At 51.5% G+C, this 18,629-nt stretch overlaps 1 protein-coding gene across 1 annotated transcript; it reads right to left on the reverse strand.

The window, feature by feature from the left end:
* Positions 1-1,729: 1,729 nt before the first annotated feature.
* Positions 1,730-15,717, reverse strand: LOC137309472 (insulin-like growth factor 1 receptor). The gene is made up of 2 exons (XM_067977671.1): positions 15,578-15,717; positions 1,730-4,794 (listed from the first exon to the last, which is right to left on the reverse strand). Exons 1-2 carry the CDS (start codon positions 15,652-15,654, stop codon positions 4,431-4,433), a joined length of 441 nt encoding a protein of 146 aa, XP_067833772.1. The 5' UTR covers positions 15,655-15,717; the 3' UTR covers positions 1,730-4,430.
* Between the last annotated feature and the right edge of the window lie 2,912 nt (positions 15,718-18,629).

The raw sequence follows: 18,629 nt of genomic DNA on the forward strand, positions 1-18,629 counted from the left end.
GCTGGTGACCTCTGTGAATCGAGCAACCAGTCCCTCTCCAAAGACTTTAGTGTTATGTGGTTTGTGAATTGTTTTGAGGTTTCCAGGATACTGTACTGTCTCTCAGATTGCTGAATGCGAGATGTATTTTATATATAATATAATATATATAAAAAAAATAAGAGTGAGGTAGATAAATGCTTAAAAACATCAACAAAAAAAAAAATTGTCCCCCTGTCAGGTAACATTTAAAATACAACTCTTCTCTCAGTACTGATTTCAATTCGGGGCATTTTACAGTGATCTTAACTGATATCACAAAATAAATTAAAAAAAAATCCTACATAGATTACCTTTTTAATTAACAGAAATCCAGAAAAATGCTATGGGACAGTGGCAAAAAAAATAGGAAGCCAGTAACTATTCTAGGAAAGGAATAGATTAAAAAAAACACTACAAACTTATTGTTACCTCCGGTCACAATTATCAGTCTTTATCCATTTGGATTTTTTTTTTTTTGCTCTTGTACTTCAGTTAACTTCCTTTCCAGTCCAGGTGGGATCAGAAGCATCCTTCGAACAAAAGCCCCCTCAAAATTGTACGTCCTCTCCAGCATTAGGACAGCAGAGAGTACAAAAGTCAGCACACACACCAAACTGACCTCGGACGTTGGTGTCTCTGTAACACCGGCGACACTGGTGCCAGTTATTTGCTCTAATCGGAGCGTCAACCCTTTTGACTTGGCAGAGGTTCAAATAAGCAGCCTCCCCCTGGAAGGGGAGGTACGGGGAAAGTTGCAATAAAGCAAATCATGAGGCGTCGGTTGAGATCCCCGTGCCCTTTCATTTTTAATTTCTCAACCACTGAGGAGTGGCGGTGGGAACTTGCGCGGGAACAACTTTACCCAGAGCCTGGAAAATTGATATCCTGAGATCAGGAAAGGGCCAGGCACTTTCAGTTACCCCTTAGCCCGTGTGGTAATCGTGGACCCAGTCACAATAAAGTTAAGCCTTTCATTGTAGGCCGAATTGCATAAATTTTTACTTGAACCTCTACCTTTCCTGATGTTTTGACTTCACTGCCTCTTAATATCTAAGTTTTGGTGATGCCAGACATTTTTAAGTGAGTTTTGGGCTGGTTAATACCAGTGCACTATTGATTTTGGCGAGCTGATACATTTGTTAATAGCCATTGCTCCTGATTGCTTCGTGCTAATGGCAACCTATCACTTTAAATCATACAACCCTTAAAAAAAAACAACTCTGCAACGTCAGATTTTAACAGTGCTTAGAGTCAGTTAAATGGACAACACAGCCACCACAAAATGGCCGCCTGTCCGGCCTGCTAAAGCCTCATTCTGGTAATAATTGAGAAAGATAAAAACCTGGACAGGAAAGAGTTAAAGATATGCAGCCCAAAAAAAAAAACAGCAACAACCTTGTATTCGAAGTTGAGCTGTCAGGATAACTAACCCAGTTTGGTAACAAAAAAAAAAGGCCTGGGTTTGGGGGATGGGGAAGAAAAGAGCAAACAATTTCTACACATTGTACAAAAATGAACATGGAACACTGAGAAAGACATGTACTAGTATTAAACTGTTTGACCTGAGTATGTTTTTATCACGCCCTGTACTGATTCAGACGCAAGTTCTCAGAAACGTTTCTGTTCAGCTACGTTATAATCATTTGAGGAAAAGAAAAGGTTCATATTCATGCGCTGAGCTAAGGTGACACAAATAACAAAACATGAGGAAATGTCTCCTGTTTTTTTTGTATTTTGTTTTTTAAAAAAAAGGCAGCAGTTCATGGCAACCGGAACCATTAACAGGAAGAAATAAAATTTTTTTTAAAAAAAAGTCAATTTGAACTATTGTACAAAGCATTAAGAAACTGGTTGAAGGAACAAAATGGAAAGGGGGCGGCAGGAGGAGAGGAGAGGGAGGAACGGGGGCAGTAGACCTGAAGGTAAGGTAGATTTCATCCCCAGAGTTAAGGAAAAAAAATTATAGCAGCTTTTCTTTAAAGACAGATGGATAATAAACCATAAAAGTTATAAAAGTGACACAATGAGTATCCAAAGGATCAATGGTCAAACATAGAACTGCAAGACCCTTTCACTAGAATTCTAATGTAATAGCACTGAACACGTCAGAGAATACTTAGGACTTAACTGCTCCTTTTTGTCTTTCTTTTTCCGCGCTGTTTTTTTGTTTCTTCTTCCACACACACAGTCCCAAGAGGCTGCGCCCTTCTCAATCCCTCTTCTCTTTCCTCTCGCTTGGCTGCGAGGTCGTGGATTGGGCCCTGTCGCGCTGCACCCATGATTCAGGACATCTCCAATGCTGCGTTTTCTTTTCCTGTGACAGCGTGCAGTTTGTTTGTCGAACTTTTTGTTTTAATGTTACGTTAATCCCAGTGTAGGTTGATGCAACAGGGTTGATCGATGAGACACGTGTGTGTGTGTGTGTTTGAGAGACAGTGTGCGTGTGAGAGAGAGAGAGACAGTGTGCGTGTGAGAGAGAGAGAGACAGTGTGCGTGTGAGAGAGAGAGAGACAGTGTGCGTGTGAGAGAGAGAGAGACAGTGTGCGTGTGAGAGAGAGAGAGACAGTGTGCGTGTGAGAGAGAGAGAGAGACAGTGTGCGTGTGTGTGTGTGAGAGAGACAGTGTGCGTGTGAGAGAGAGACAGTGTGCGTGTGAGAGAGAGACAGTGTGCGTGTGAGAGAGAGACAGTGTGCGTGTGAGAGAGAGACAGTGTGCGTGTGAGAGAGAGAGAGTGTGCGTGTGAGAGAGAGAGAGTGTGCGTGTGAGAGAGAGAGAGTGTGCGTGTGAGAGAGAGACAGTGTGCGTGTGAGAGAGAGACAGTGTGCGTGTGAGAGAGAGAGACAGTGTGCGTGTGTGTGTGTGAGAGAGAGAGAGACAGTGTGTGTGTGTGTGTGTGTGTGAGTGTGTGAGAGAGACAGTGCGTGTGTGAGAGAGAGAGACAGTGTGTGAGAGAGAGAGACAGTGTGTGAGAGAGAGAGACAGTGTGTGAGAGAGAGAGACAGTGTGTGTGAGAGAGAGACAGTGTGTGTGAGAGAGAGACAGTGTGTGTGAGAGAGAGACAGTGTGTGTGAGAGAGAGACAGTGTGTGTGAGAGAGAGACAGTGTGTGTGAGAGAGAGACAGTGTGTGTGAGAGAGAGACAGTGTGTGTGAGAGAGAGACAGTGTGTGTGAGAGAGACTGTGTGTGTGTGTGAGAGAGAGAGAGACAGTGCGTGTGTGAGAGACTGTGTGTGTGTGTGTGTGTGTGTGTGTGAGAGAGAGAGACAGTGTGTGTGAGAGAGAGACTGTGTGTGTGTGTGTGTGTGTGTGTGTGTGTGAGAGAGAGACAGTGTGTGTGTGAGAGAGAGACAGTGTGTGTGAGAGAGAGACTGTGTGTGTGTGTGTGTGTGTGTGTGTGTGTGAGAGAGAGAGAGAGAGAGAGACAGTGTGTGTGAGAGAGAGAGACTGTGTGTGTGTGTGAGAGAGAGAGAGAGTGTGTGTGTGTGTGTGTGTGTGAGAGAGAGACAGTGTGTGTGAGAGAGAGACAGTGCGTGTGTGTGTGTGAGTGAGTGAGAGAGAGATAGTGTGTGTGAGAGAGACAGTGTGTGAGTGAGAGAGAGAGAGAGAGATATAGTGTGTGAAAGAGAGAGAGATAGATAGATAGTGTGTGAGAGAGAGAGATAGAGTGTGTGAGAGAGAGAGATAGAGTGTGTGAGTGAGAGAGAGAGAGAGATAGAGTGTGTGAGAGAGAGAGATAGAGTGTGAGAGAGAGAGAGATAGAGTGTGAGAGAGAGAGATAGAGTGTGTGAGTGAGAGTCCATGCTTCCCGCTTCTCTGTGAAATACTCGCTTTTTTTTCATCCTTCTATGAGTTGAAATACATTTTTTTTAATAAAACTATTTCTTTTTCTTTTAAATTTTGGCAAAAATTGGCAGCGGTGAGAGAGGACTACACGCGAGACACTCTGATGGCCCCAGAAGGGAAATGCACTGCAGGCTCCCCAGAAACGGGGAACAATTGTTTTGAGGGTCAGATCTGTTAAAAATATATAGATATAATATATATATGTAAAGACCTGTAGTGATAGTGCCAGGGCTCAGAAGGGGAGGGCCCGGACAGCATTTCTGTCGAGAAGTGGTCCTCTGTTGGACTTTAGATATGTTTAGACTATGAAGCAGTGAGAGACCGAGTGCCTTGTGTCACAGGTTCAGCTGAGCCCCCTGTCGTGGCTCTTTCTCACGAGCGTTGTCAGTATTTTTTTTCCAGAAAAAAAAAACTGTTTGCATATGAAAAATTAGTGTGGTGACTGGAACAAGTTCTCTTCACTGTGCAGCAATGGCAGTTTGAGATCTACTGAGATACCAGTAGGTTTTCTTTTTTTTTTTGTGTGTGTGGTGTGTGCGTGTTCTTTTTTTTCTTTGTTCAGAGGGATCAGCAGGCCGTGGACTGGGGTAAGGGCAACACCTTCTCGTTCTTCCTTCCCCCGTTCATGTGAGTGTACGGTTGCCGCTCGTCGAAGCTGGCCAGCAGGACGACACCGGGTCCGTTCTCGACTTTGTGACCCGAGTGTTTGTCAGTGTGTTGGAGCGTGGAGGAGGGGTCGAGGGGAATGCTCTCCATGTTGTCTGCCTCAATCTCAAACTCCTCGGCGTCCCGCACCTTGCACTCCTCGCTGTAGAAGAAGGCGACCTCTTTGAAGGAGGGCTCCAGGTCGGTCTTGATGCTCTGGATGATTTCCATAAAGGCGGGGCGCATCTTGGGGTTGTATTGCCAGCACAGTCGCATCAGCTCGAACCTGACGGGAGAGAGAGTGAGAGAGTTATGGAGCGGAAGGGTAAAGGGAAGGTGTTTTAAGGGAAGGCGGGAAACATGTCCTGAAACAGATTCACAAACAAAAAAAAAATCAATTTGATGGCTTAAAGGCAGAACCTGATGGAACTGAACAAGCCCCAGGGTCGGTCCATTAGCAGCAATTGGGGTGTCAAAATTCGCCCTGGGCTGTGGAGGTGGACAGGGGGGTAGTAAAATGGGGCACGAGGAGGGGAAAGGAGGGCCGGCGGAGGAGGGGAAAGGAGGGCCGGCGGAGGAGGGGAAAGGAGGGCCGGCGGAGGAGGGGAAAGGAGGGCCGGCGGAGGAGGGGAAAGGAGGGCCGGCGGAGGAGGGGAAAGGAGGGTCGGCGGAGGAGGGGAAAGGAGGGCCGGCGGAGGAGGGGAAAGGAGGGTCGGCGGAGGAGGGGAAAGGAGGGCCGGCGGAGGAGGGGAAAGGAGGGTCGGCGGAGGAGGGGAAAGGAGGGTCGGCGGAGGAGGGGAAAGGAGGGCCGGCGGAGGAGGGGAAAGGAGGGCCGGCGGAGGAGGGGAAAGGAGGGCCGGCGGAGGAGGGGAAAGGAGGGTCGGCGGAGGAGGGGAAAGGAGGGCCGGCGGAGGAGGGGAAAGGAGGGCCGGCGGAGGAGGGGAAAGGAGGGCCGGCGGAGGAGGGGAAAGGAGGGTCGGCGGAGGAGGGGAAAGGAGGGCCGGCGGAGGAGGGGAAAGGAGGGTCGGCGGAGGAGGGGAAAGGAGGGCCGGCGGAGGAGGGGAAAGGAGGGTCGGCGGAGGAGGGGAAAGGAGGGTCGGCGGAGGAGGGGAAAGGAGGGTCGGCAGAGGAGGGGAAAGGAGGGCCGGCGGAGGAGGGGAAAGGAGGGCGGAAGGACGTGATAGGCTATTAAAAATCAAATTAAATCTGATCATCTCCGGTCGACAGTGTGTTTGAGCAGCAAGAACTGCCGACATTAACTGGCTGTGGTGGGGACACGATGCCCCCAGTTTAGGGAAGGGAACACAACCAGCGATCACTATGTGGAGACTTCCGCACGTGTGTGGACAGGTCCAGGGTTGCCTGCGACGCCCACAGACAACTTGCACCTGAACAACAGCCACTAGAGCGAGGCTCTCAATCGAGCCGCATCGCAGTGGGAATCCACGCGCTCGAGGTGGGGGGGGGCAGGAAATAGGGTTTAAAAACAAAAGGGTAAATCTGACTGAAATACGAACTATGTTCAACAAAAAATCTGTTGGGCTCAGCGCTCACGTACAGTCTCCCTCTCAGCTGCCGGTCTGAAACAAAATAGACAAACCAGCTGTTGCTCCGTCACATGGCAGCCTGTGACTTAGTGCTCTGCGGCTATAGGGCAAAACTGAACAAACCACAAACAGCAAGTGTGACTGCCCGAGTGTGTGACATCAGGGTGAATTACAGCGTGTGACAGCCTCCAAGCGGCCCAGTTACATCAGCTGGAATGACGTCAGTCTGGGAAACTGCTGCCGCAGACCATACTAGGAGTTTACAGCACCTCACTTTGGATATACAAGGACGTGTGTGGAGAGCAGGCAACTGAATATTTATTTATAACATGACCAAACATGGAGAAACCGGATTTAATTTCAACTCACCAAAACGGTCCCGCTGGACAAATCAGAAATCAGCAATACGTTCATTAAAAAGTACAATGTACAGCGCGCCCTCCCTCCCTCCCTCGCAGTAACTCTGGCTGGGTTACTGTTCCCGGGCATCTGGTGCCCCTCCCTCCCCACGAGTGGGCATTCTTCACGCTTGGACAGTGAATGCCAGTTGGCCATTCCACCACAGGCGGCATCACATCCCGGCCTCGGGCCCACGTCCACTCGCTTTTGTCCGCAGGAGTCACCGAATGGTGACGAGGAGCGGGAAACACTGAGCAAAGGGAGTGCTGACCGACCGACCGACCGACACCCTCATCGAGAACTGCCAGCTCGGCGCAGCCTGGGACCTTCTTGCCCGTACGGCTGCGTCCCACCCCAAATGGCGGCTCACTCATCAGGGCGCTTGCTCTTTGGCAGAATTAACTCGAGGAACATTCAAACGTGGTGCTTTTTTTAAAAGATTATCTGTTGTGGGGAATGCGGGCAGTGCTGGAAAGGCTACATGTACTGTCCCTCTCTGGTTACCATCTCACACCACATAGAGTGGGACTGGAGTCACATATAGGTCGGGCCGAGTAAGGACAGCAAGTTCCCATCCCTGAAGGACATTAATGAATCAGTCGGGGTTTGACGATAATCTGGCAGCTTTCCTGCTTCTTTTTCCTGGTGCCAACCCACAAATGTACAGATTTTATTAAATTCAATTTCATAACTTGCTACGCTGGGATCTGAACTCTAGGGTTGTTAATCTGGTGCCAGAAACACTACACCTAACCCGCACAAATTTTTAAAAAAGGTTTTAAAATGTGTATTTTTTGGGGGTGGGTGGGTGGGATTTCGTTAAAAAGGTTTTAACATCTGACTTTTGAAAGTACCAAAAGAAATTCTTATCCAAAACTGTTTGAGATTCTTTCCATCGCAGTCTTTCACTTCCTGACTATAACGTAACATTGAGCAGGAGGCCTCACTGTTCATAGTCAGAGCGAGGGATTTGACAGCCCGAGAATCTCGCTGTCTGGGGTGCAATTTCTTACCTACCTATTGCAATTCTGCATAAGAAGTCCTGGGTGCAGTGAAAGTGCTGGGATCTGGTCGGGACCAGTGGGGGGGGGTCTATCTCGGGACCACAGCAGGAGCAAGTGGAGAGGGAGAGAGAGAGAGGGAGAGAGTGCAGCTTCAGAACAGAAAGCACGGGGGGGGGGGGGGGCGGGGGGGAAGACAGAGGCTGGACGGAGGGGTTAGGAGCACCAACACAGCAAGAACTATATCAAAACCCAGCCTGTGACACACAGCTAACCCACAATTAGCTTTTCCGAAGAATCATTTTATGGAAAGGCGTAACAGACTGTGTGGGAAGGAAGAATTAAAATGGAAGAAAAATGAGTGAACTCTTAAGACATACGTGTTCCCCATTTGGAAACAAGTCTCCATTCATAAGGGTGATGTATTAATTTTTTGGTTCAGATCGCACAGTGAGTGTAACGAGTGCATTAACACCTTTACATGCAATTCCTCTACTCAGTATTTTAACAAAGGTATTAACCTGCTTATAAAAATGGTTACATTAAAATAGCAGAGGAATGCCATGAATGTGTTAATATATTTCCTCCCGTAGCTTGTTTTTAAGGAACAGTGACTATCCTCAGGGGGTCTCTAAGGCTGAGGTAGCTCAAAGATGACGTGTCTGGGAACGAGCCCCGCGAAGGCAGACCTAGTGACCCGATCCCTGACCCAGCGCTCCAGGGCACTGTGGGGACCAACTAGCCGGTCTGGCTCACTAACAGAACCTAAAGAGCTCGGCTCCAGATACTTTGGAAGTCAACGAGCCAGCAGCTCGGGGTGTCCCAGCTAGACAAGCAGTGAGAGGCCTCGGAGTTCCTAAGCTGTCTGGTCACAGCTGGTTAAACTCCAGCAGTACCCCTGCACACACCTGACCTTGACTTTACCAACCTGAGTCTAAGATCTCGAGACTTAGTTAAGTGGATGAATCCCCACGCTTGAGTGTGTGCAATCGGCATCGGGCAAACAAGTTACACCTGCAAATTACTGAGTAGCTTGGTTTTTGGAGACTCCAAACATAGTGATGGGGTTTGTGTGTGTCACACAACAGCCTCAACAAGAAAACTGCTGAAAACTCCAGGTGCTTTTTGTGTCCCTTGAAGATGAAAGGGAATCTCGGCTTGCACACAAAGAGCTGGTTTTGAGGTCAACTTCAACTGCATTTCTCTCTATTTCCACAAGGTGCGTGCGTGCCTGTCGGTCTAATATTGTACACTGAACTTTCAACCCATTAGTCTCAGATCAACAATAAACTCCACATCGTGTGGAAACAATTCGTCCCTCTATGCAAAATCATTTATTTTGCATGATCATTTGCTGTAATTTATTTAATTCATATACAGCTATTGTACCCGGTGGTTGGGATCAGTTGTTGATTTGGGAATTAGGCCATTTTGTTTTCTATAAATGGGAATATTTCCGCTAACTTAAGGTAGGTAGATGCTTCTTTAATAGATTTAATGTAAATTGCACCAACTGCAAAAGGATTTGAAGGAAGGAGTTCTCCTTTAAGAACTGATTCTCAGACACCAGTCCTGTGTGGTATTAAACCACAGGGACGAGATCGCAGGGTTCGTGCCTGTGCTGAGCTAGCGGATCTCAGTGGGGGCCCAGAGTTGGGCACGACAGTCGGCTTCAGCACCTGTTTGGTGGGGGGAGGGGGGGCGGAGAAAGGAAATCAATCGCTGTTCCTGCTCCTGAACCCGGCTGGAAAGTAGGCATGTGTGGACAACAAGATGGAGGGGGGGGGGGGGTGAAGAGACGATGCCCTCCGTGGTCAAATAGTCTGTTGACATTCATTATCGAGGCTGGCACATGAACTTGGGCAAAGTCCCAGAGGGCACCTGATCCAAATGTGAGTCAGTGCCTTCAGGTGGGGTACGTGGAGGCAGGGAAGCAGAATTAGAAAAAACAATTCTCCTCATACCTGAACCAAGGCCAACACAAAGTCCTCTCCTGTGACCTCTATTACACCATGCTGGCTCTGTGCTCCTGTCATTCCCAGTGGCAGTAAACAATCTCCACACTACTTGAGGCTAATGTCAACAGGAATCCTCTGCAGGCTCATTAAGGGAAGGTATGCAAGACAGCAAATCACATGTCAAGTGGACAGTTTACACCCAACACAAGCCAACACAACACGTGGGCTGTTATTTGATACTTGGCCTCCCGCTGACCAGGAAATTACTTTTAAAGGAAAGCTCTCGCTGGCCAGCCCTCTTTCCCCGGTCCTCCTCCAGCAGGGTGAGTAAGGAGGCGCAGACACCCCACAACCGATAGGATGAAAAGCCACCTGCGGCACTGAGAACAGAGTGGGGGGTGCGTTCGGCTTTAAAGAAGGGTCAAGGGGCCTGCCCAGTGAACGTTGGGAGTCTCGCTCAGCACCGGAAAAATAAGCGACTCAAAAAGGTTCTCTGGTCTCAGCCAAGCCTGCAGTGGCTTTGGTATCCTTGTACGAGCGAGAAGGGAGAAGGCCAAATTCCTGCTCCCGACTGCATCCAGTAGCAACAGCTGGAAGTGTACCTACATGGAGATTGGATGAGGAGAGGATTGGGCCTGGCTCTGACACTCCTACGCAGTTGAATAACCCACTAACTCATTGTCTGTGCTACTTGGTGAGTTACTACAGATCAACTGTGTAACTGTGCCCCAGTACACGGCAGCAGGGATGGTGGAATTAGAATAGGTGGCTCATCTGGAGGAAAACACCAGCACAGACTTGATGGGCCGAATGGCCAGTTTCTGTGCCGGAATACTGCACAATTCTACAAGTCAGTAACTTCAGGAGAGGAAGGGAGACAATTGGAGATTGGGTGGTAGATGAAAGAGAATAAGAATTAAATGCCATTATGAAAGTGCGTCTCCTGATCTTTTGAGTGGGCACTGTTTCATGGGAAATCTGGAATGAAATATTTGATGATATGGCAATTTAATTTTAGAATGGCTGCAGATTGATTGCCAGTTTTAAAACTGACAGTAATTGCTGATATACTCACCATTTTTATAGTCAGGAATTTGATTTGCTGCTTTCTGTCAGACTGCCAACGTTACCAAATTAAATTCCAATATTTTCCCACTGCAAGATATCTTGCGTATGGAAATGTTGAGCAGTGGGATTCTGGTATTCATATCCTGCCATAGTTACCCATTTGCTGAATTGCTTCACGATGTAAACTGCTGAGATGGTTTTCTTCTGGTGCTCAGTTGCGAGAGAGAGAGAGACAGGGAGGCTGAAAGACAACGAACGAGCGAGCGAGAGGGAGAGAGAACGAACGAAGGAGCAAGCGAGAGAGGGGGGAAAAGCGAGAGAGAGAGAGAGAAAGCGAGAGAGAGAGAGAGAAAGCGAGAGAGAGAGAGAGAAAGCGAGAGAGAGAGAAAGCGAGAGAGAGAGAAAGCGAGAGAGAGGGGGGGGAAGCGGGAGAGAGGGGGGGAAAGCGGGAGAGAGGGGGGGAAAGCGGGAGAGAGGGGGGGAAAGCGGGAGAGAGGGGGGGAAAGCGGGAGAGAGAGAGAAAGCGAGAGAGAGAGAGAAAGCGAGAGAGAGAGAGAGAAAGCGAGAGAGAGGGGGGGAAAGCGGGAGAGAGGGGGGGAAAGCGGGAGAGAGGGGGGGGAAGCGGGAGAGAGGGGGGGAAAGCGGGAGAGAGGGGGGGAAAGCGGGAGAGAGGGGGGGAAAGCGGGAGAGAGGGGGGGAAAGCGGGAGAGAGGGGGGGAAAGCGGGAGAGAGGGGGGGAAAGCGGGAGAGAGGGGGGGAAAGCGGGAGAGAGGGGGGGAAAGCGGGAGAGAGGGGGGGAAAGCGGGAGAGAGGGGGGGAAAGCGGGAGAGAGGGGGGGAAAGCGGGAGAGAGGGGGGGAAAGCGGGAGAGAGGGGGGGAAAGCGGGAGAGAGGGGGGGAAAGCGGGAGAGAGGGGGGGAAAGCGGGAGAGAGGGGGGGAAAGCGGGAGAGAGGGGGGGAAAGCGGGAGAGAGGGGGGGAAAGCGGGAGAGAGGGGGGGAAAGCGGGAGAGAGGGGGGGAAAGCGGGAGAGAGGGGGGGAAAGCGGGAGAGAGGGGGGGAAAGCGGGAGAGAGGGGGGGAAAGCGGGAGAGAGGGGGGGAAAGCGGGAGAGAGGGGGGGAAAGCGGGAGAGAGGGGGGGAAAGCGGGAGAGAGGGGGGGAAAGCGGGAGAGAGGGGGGGAAAGCGGGAGAGAGGGGGGGAAAGCGGGAGAGAGGGGGGGAAAGCGGGAGAGAGGGGGGGAAAGCGGGAGAGAGGGGGGGAAAGCGGGAGAGAGGGGGGGAAAGCGGGAGAGAGGGGGGGAAAGCGGGAGAGAGGGGGGGAAAGCGGGAGAGAGGGGGGGAAAGCGGGAGAGAGGGGGGGAAAGCGGGAGAGAGGGGGGGAAAGCGGGAGAGAGGGGGGGAAAGCGGGAGAGAGGGGGGGAAAGCGGGAGAGAGGGGGGGAAAGCGGGAGAGAGGGGGGGAAAGCGGGAGAGAGGGGGGGAAAGCGGGAGAGAGGGGGGGAAAGCGGGAGAGAGGGGGGGAAAGCGGGAGAGAGGGGGGGAAAGCGGGAGAGAGGGGGGGAAAGCGGGAGAGAGGGGGGGAAAGCGGGAGAGAGGGGGGGAAAGCGGGAGAGAGGGGGGGAAAGCGGGAGAGAGGGGGGGAAAGCGGGAGAGAGGGGGGGAAAGCGGGAGAGAGGGGGGGAAAGCGGGAGAGAGGGGGGGAAAGCGGGAGAGAGGGGGGGAAAGCGGGAGAGAGGGGGGGAAAGCGGGAGAGAGGGGGGGAAAGCGGGAGAGAGGGGGGGAAAGCGGGAGAGAGGGGGGGAAAGCGGGAGAGAGGGGGGGAAAGCGGGAGAGAGGGGGGGAAAGCGGGAGAGAGGGGGGGAAAGCGGGAGAGAGGGGGGGAAAGCGGGAGAGAGGGGGGGAAAGCGGGAGAGAGGGGGGGAAAGCGGGAGAGAGGGGGGGAAAGCGGGAGAGAGGGGGGGAAAGCGGGAGAGAGGGGGGGAAAGCGGGAGAGAGGGGGGGAAAGCGGGAGAGAGGGGGGGAAAGCGGGAGAGAGGGGGGGAAAGCGGGAGAGAGGGGGGGAAAGCGGGAGAGAGGGGGGGAAAGCGGGAGAGAGGGGGGGAAAGCGGGAGAGAGGGGGGGAAAGCGGGAGAGAGGGGGGGAAAGCGGGAGAGAGGGGGGGAAAGCGGGAGAGAGGGGGGGAAAGCGGGAGAGAGGGGGGGAAAGCGGGAGAGAGGGGGGGAAAGCGGGAGAGAGGGGGGGAAAGCGGGAGAGAGGGGGGGAAAGCGGGAGAGAGGGGGGGAAAGCGGGAGAGAGGGGGGGAAAGCGGGAGAGAGGGGGGGAAAGCGGGAGAGAGGGGGGGAAAGCGGGAGAGAGGGGGGGAAAGCGGGAGAGAGGGGGGGAAAGCGGGAGAGAGGGGGGGAAAGCGGGAGAGAGGGGGGGAAAGCGGGAGAGAGGGGGGGAAAGCGGGAGAGAGGGGGGGAAAGCGGGAGAGAGGGGGGGAAAGCGGGAGAGAGGGGGGGAAAGCGGGAGAGAGGGGGGGAAAGCGGGAGAGAGGGGGGGAAAGCGGGAGAGAGGGGGGGAAAGCGGGAGAGAGGGGGGGAAAGCGGGAGAGAGGGGGGGAAAGCGGGAGAGAGGGGGGGAAAGCGGGAGAGAGGGGGGGAAAGCGGGAGAGAGGGGGGGAAAGCGGGAGAGAGGGGGGGAAAGCGGGAGAGAGGGGGGGAAAGCGGGAGAGAGGGGGGGAAAGCGGGAGAGAGGGGGGGAAAGCGGGAGAGAGGGGGGGAAAGCGGGAGAGAGGGGGGGAAAGCGGGAGAGAGGGGGGGAAAGCGGGAGAGAGGGGGGGAAAGCGGGAGAGAGGGGGGGAAAGCGGGAGAGAGGGGGGGAAAGCGGGAGAGAGGGGGGGAAAGCGGGAGAGAGGGGGGGAAAGCGGGAGAGAGGGGGGGAAAGCGGGAGAGAGGGGGGGAAAGCGGGAGAGAGGGGGGGAAAGCGGGAGAGAGGGGGGGAAAGCGGGAGAGAGGGGGGGAAAGCGGGAGAGAGGGGGGGAAAGCGGGAGAGAGGGGGGGAAAGCGGGAGAGAGGGGGGGAAAGCGGGAGAGAGGGGGGGAAAGCGGGAGAGAGGGGGGGAAAGCGGGAGAGAGGGGGGGAAAGCGGGAGAGAGGGGGGGAAAGCGGGAGAGAGGGGGGGAAAGCGGGAGAGAGGGGGGGAAAGCGGGAGAGAGGGGGGGAAAGCGGGAGAGAGGGGGGGAAAGCGGGAGAGAGGGGGGGAAAGCGGGAGAGAGGGGGGGAAAGCGGGAGAGAGGGGGGGAAAGCGGGAGAGAGGGGGGGAAAGCGGGAGAGAGGGGGGGAAAGCGGGAGAGAGGGGGGGAAAGCGGGAGAGAGGGGGGGAAAGCGGGAGAGAGGGGGGGAAAGCGGGAGAGAGGGGGGGAAAGCGGGAGAGAGGGGGGGAAAGCGGGAGAGAGGGGGGGAAAGCGGGAGAGAGGGGGGGAAAGCGGGAGAGAGGGGGGGAAAGCGGGAGAGAGGGGGGGAAAGCGGGAGAGAGGGGGGGAAAGCGGGAGAGAGGGGGGGAAAGCGGGAGAGAGGGGGGGAAAGCGGGAGAGAGGGGGGGAAAGCGGGAGAGAGGGGGGGAAAGCGGGAGAGAGGGGGGGAAAGCGGGAGAGAGGGGGGGAAAGCGGGAGAGAGGGGGGGAAAGCGGGAGAGAGGGGGGGAAAGCGGGAGAGAGGGGGGGAAAGCGGGAGAGAGGGGGGGAAAGCGGGAGAGAGGGGGGGAAAGCGAGAGAGAGAGAGAGAGGGGAAAAGCGAGAGAGAGTGAGGGGAAAAGTGAGAGAGAGTGAGGGGAAAAGTGAGAGTGTGAGAGAGAGAAAAAAAAGAAAAAGTGGGAGAGTTGAGCTAAAGGGAAAGAAACCCTATACTGGACATTAATGAAAACCCCAATACTTGTGACCAGAGGAAGGAGACCATCTGGGAGAAATGAAAGGACAAAGACTAGGATGGAGACAAAGGAAAAGGCGGTTGGACAATATGAGGAACTATCAGAAATGTCAAATCAGAACGGCAGGAGTAAAGCAACAAGGGGAAACACTGGCACAGGATTGTCCACACTACCATCGAACTTCAGACAGGAACTGGTAGGAATGCAGACAAGATGCCAATAAAATATAAATTTGGGCTGCTCTGGATACGACAATGACTCCACCAGTCAGGAGGTTGGGCTTGTTTTCTTTAGAATATAGTTCCAACTTATTCAAAATGTCACAGCCTGTTTCATCACCTGCACAAAGTCAACCCTCTCCTCATTCCACCGGCTCCCTGTGATCCATGAGTTGGCAACAGAATTCTCAGCCTTGCTTTCAGAAGTCTCTGTGACCTGCCCCGCCCTATCCTAGTGATCGCTTGCTGACTCATGTCTGTACGCACGTCTTTCACTCCAGCAGTCACAACTGTTTATTGAGCTACTATGCTCCTGCCCCTGGCCCTCCTGCCCAATCCTCCAGTCCTGCTTTAAAACTCCCTCTCCAACCTTTACCGACGCCTGCGTTCACCGCTGCTCCCCCTCCATCTTAACCCTCTGTATTTCCCTCTTTCTTGGTGTCCGCTGTTTTTCTCCCTCCTTAATGTGAAGTGCTTTCAGATGTCGTCTTGGTGTTGTTGAAAGGGAACTGGGTGATGACCTAATTACATTAGATTATGAGAAGGGGCATTGGAAACACCAAAAAAAAATGGCCCACAGCAGTGACGGGTACGGCAAGTTAAAATTCAGAAGTTAGGCATAAGAACGGAAAATCAGGCGGAACCTTTCTCATCCAAAGTTTGTGGAAAAATTTACCAGGGATGGACACTAAAGCAGAGAGTAGAAATGGGTTCAAGAGACAATTCCGTGCATTCTGAAGCAAGAAGGGATTGAAGAGTATGGTGAGTCGATGGGTAATATGAGGTGGAAGCCCATCAAAAATTGATGGACCTTTAGTCTGGCGGTATGTTCCTAAAGGTTCTTACGCTTTAGTGCAGTAACCCCAGTGAAGCTCTGGTGTTCTTGTTATCTCTTTTAAATGGGGTCTTAGCATCTCAACCCTTAAGCCAGGCCGTTCTGTAAAGCTCTACCAGCTTTGCGTTGGTTTCTAACTTACAGGCTGTCGGCGCAGGATTCCGGTCTCTCCAGCAAGCCGCCCTCCATCACGAAACGTAGAACTTGCTCATTGGACATGCCCTGGTACGGCTGCTCAGCCAGAGTGGCTATCTCCCAGAGGACAACACCAAACGACCTGCAATGGGAAGTGGGAAGGGGAAGGAACAAAAAAAACATCCATTCATTCCAGGTTTGTCAACGCCTCGATTTTAAAATCCTCATCCTTGTTCTCAAATCCCTCCATGGCCTCGCCCCTCCCTATCTCTGTAACCTCCTCCAGCCCTACAACCCTCCGAGATCTCTGCGCTCCTCCAATTCTGGCCTCTTGCCCATCCCCGATTTTAATCGCTCCACCATTGGCGGCCGTGCTGTCAGCTGCCTAGGCCCTAAGCTCAGGAATTCTCTTCCTAATCCTCTCCGCTTCTCTCACTCTCCTCCTTTAAGACGCTCCTTAAAACCTCTCTCTTTGAACAAGCTTTTGGTTTCCTGTACAACTTTTGATAATACAAGTGAGAACCAGGCCGAATATAAAAAGTTCAGAGGGGAAGTGAAAAAGGAAATACGAGGGGCAAAGAAAGAGTATGAGAATAGACTGGCGGCCAACATAAAAGGGAATCCAAAAGTCTTCTTATAGACATGTAAACAGTAAACGGGTAGTAAGAGGAGGGGTGAGGCCGATCAGGGACCAAAAAGATCTCATGGAGGCAGAGAGCATGGCCGAGGTACTAAATGAGTACTTTGCATCTGTCTTTACCAAGGAAGATGCTGCCAGAGTCTCAGTAAAGGAAGATGTAGTTGATATACTGGATGGGCTAATAATTGATAAAGAGGAGGTACTAGAAAGGCTGGCTGTACTTAAAGTAGATAAATCACCCGGTCCGGATGGGATGCATCCTAGGTTGCTGAGGGAAGTAAGGGTGGAAATTGCGGAGGTACTGGCCATAATCTTCCAAACATCCTTAGATACGGGGGTGGTGCCAGAAGACTGGAGAATTGCAAATATTACGCCCTTGTTCAAAAAAGGATGCAAGGATAAACCCAACAACTACAGGCCAGTCAGTTTAACCTCGGTGGTGGGGAAACTTTTAGAAATGATAATCCGGGACAGAATTGGCAGTCACTTGGACAAGTGTGGATTGATTAGGGAAAGCCAGGACAGAATTGTGAAAGGCAAATCGTGTTTAACTAACTTGATTGAGTTTTTTGATGAGGTAGCAGATAGGGTCGATGAGGGCAATGTGGTGTATATGGATTTTCAAATGGTGTTTGATAAAGTGCCGTGTAATAGGCTTGTCATCAAGACTGAAGCCCATGGAATAAAGGGGGCAGTAGCAGCATGGATACAAAATTGGCTAAGGGACAGGAAACAGAGAGTAGTGGTGAACGGTTGTTTATCAGATTGGAGGGAGGTGTTGGGACCACTGCTTTTCTTGATATATATTAATGACTTGGACTTGGGTGTTCAGGGCACAATTTCCAAATTTGCAGATGACACAAAACTTGGAAGTGTAGTGAACAGTGAGGAGGATAGTGATAGACTTCAAGAGGATATAGATAGGCTGGTGGAATGGGCGGACACGTGGCAGGTGAAATTTAACGCAGAAAAATGCGAAGTGATACATTTCGGTAGGAAGAACGAGGAGAGGCAATATAAACTAGAGGGCACAATTTTAAAAGGGGTACAGAAACAGAGAGATCTGGGGGTATATGTGCACAAATCATTGAAAGTGGCAGAGCAGGTTGAGAAAGTAGTTAAAAAAGCATACGGGATCCTGGGCTTTATAAATAGAGGCATAGAGTACAAAAGAAAGGAAGTCATGATGAGCCTTTATAAAACACTGGTTCGACCACAACTGGAGTATTGTGTCCAGTTCTGGGCACCGCACTTTAGGAAAGATGTGAAGGCCTTAGAGAGGGTGCAGAAGAGATTTACTAGAATGATTCCAGGAATGAGGGACTTCAGTTACATGGATAGACTGGAGAAGCTGGGTTTGTTCTCCTTGGAACAGAGAAGGTTGAGAGAAGATTTGATAGTGGTATTCAAAATCATGAAGGGTCTAGACCGAGTAGATAGAGAGAAACTATTCCCATTGGAGAAAGGGTCAAGAACCAGAGGACATAGATTTAAGGTGATTGGCAAAAGAACCAAAAGGTGACATGAGGAAAAACTATTTTACACAGCGAGTGGTTATGATCTGGAATGCACTGCCGGAGGGGGTGGTGGAGGCAGATTCAATCGTGGCTTTCAAAAGGGAACTGGATAAGTACTTGAAAGGAAAAAAATTGCAGGGCTACAGAGATAGGGCTGGGGATTGGGACTAGCTGGATTGCTCTTGCAGAGAGCCGGCATGGACTCGATGGGCCGAATGGCCTCCTTCCGTGCTGTAACCTTTCTACGATTCTATAGTCACCTATCATGTGGCTCGGTGTCAAATTTTGTTTGATAATTGCACCTGTGAAGCGCCTTACGACGTTTTATCAGGTTAAAGGTTCCACATAAATATAAGTTGTTCATTTTAAAATTCAACCAATTTAAATTATACTCAGATCTTACTGCTGTAATAATAGATCGAGGGTTTGTATGAAAAAGACAGCAAATACATGGATTCTTTTTTGGAGCAAAACACAAATAAACCTGGTGCTCAACGGAAATACCGGAAGCAGAAAGAAATAAAATGCTATTACAATTACTGGGTCCCGTCAATGGGCACTCGTCGCCTTCTAGTAACTCACCAAGGTGAGCATTCAGTATTAAGTGACTCTTTGGTCATGCGGGGCATCACAGCCAAGCCTAATCTTCTTAGCAACATGCAGGCACGTGCGCAATCTCCAGCAGGGGTCACTGGGCAGGCCAGGAAGAAGAACTCCGCCTGATGCTTCCACTCCCTAGCCTTCCTGTCTGGTCAGCGGGCTTCTAAAAGAGCAGTGCGTCAGGTTTCTCTACACAAGTGTGGATGTCAGGCGAGGGCAGAATTGGGCTTGGCTGTGATGCCTTCCTGGGTCAAATAGCTTATCTAGGGTCACGTGTGAACAATCGGGGCGGGGTATTTGAA

This window comes from Heptranchias perlo, unplaced genomic scaffold (assembly GCF_035084215.1).
Source record: "Heptranchias perlo isolate sHepPer1 unplaced genomic scaffold, sHepPer1.hap1 HAP1_SCAFFOLD_1650, whole genome shotgun sequence".
Classification (NCBI taxonomy): Eukaryota; Metazoa; Chordata; class Chondrichthyes; order Hexanchiformes; family Hexanchidae; genus Heptranchias; species Heptranchias perlo.

What these genes read in the sequence shown, in the direction of transcription:
- LOC137309472 (XM_067977671.1), bottom strand. Translation starts at nt 15,654, where the DNA reads ATGTCCAATGAGCAAGTTCTACGTTTCGTGATGGAGGGCGGCTTGCTG. An exon ending in GAATCCTGCGCCGACAGCCT is followed by an intron (nt 4,795 to 15,577) that starts GTAAGTTAGAAA and finishes CTCTCCCGTCAG; the next exon opens with GTTCGAGCTGATGCGACTGT.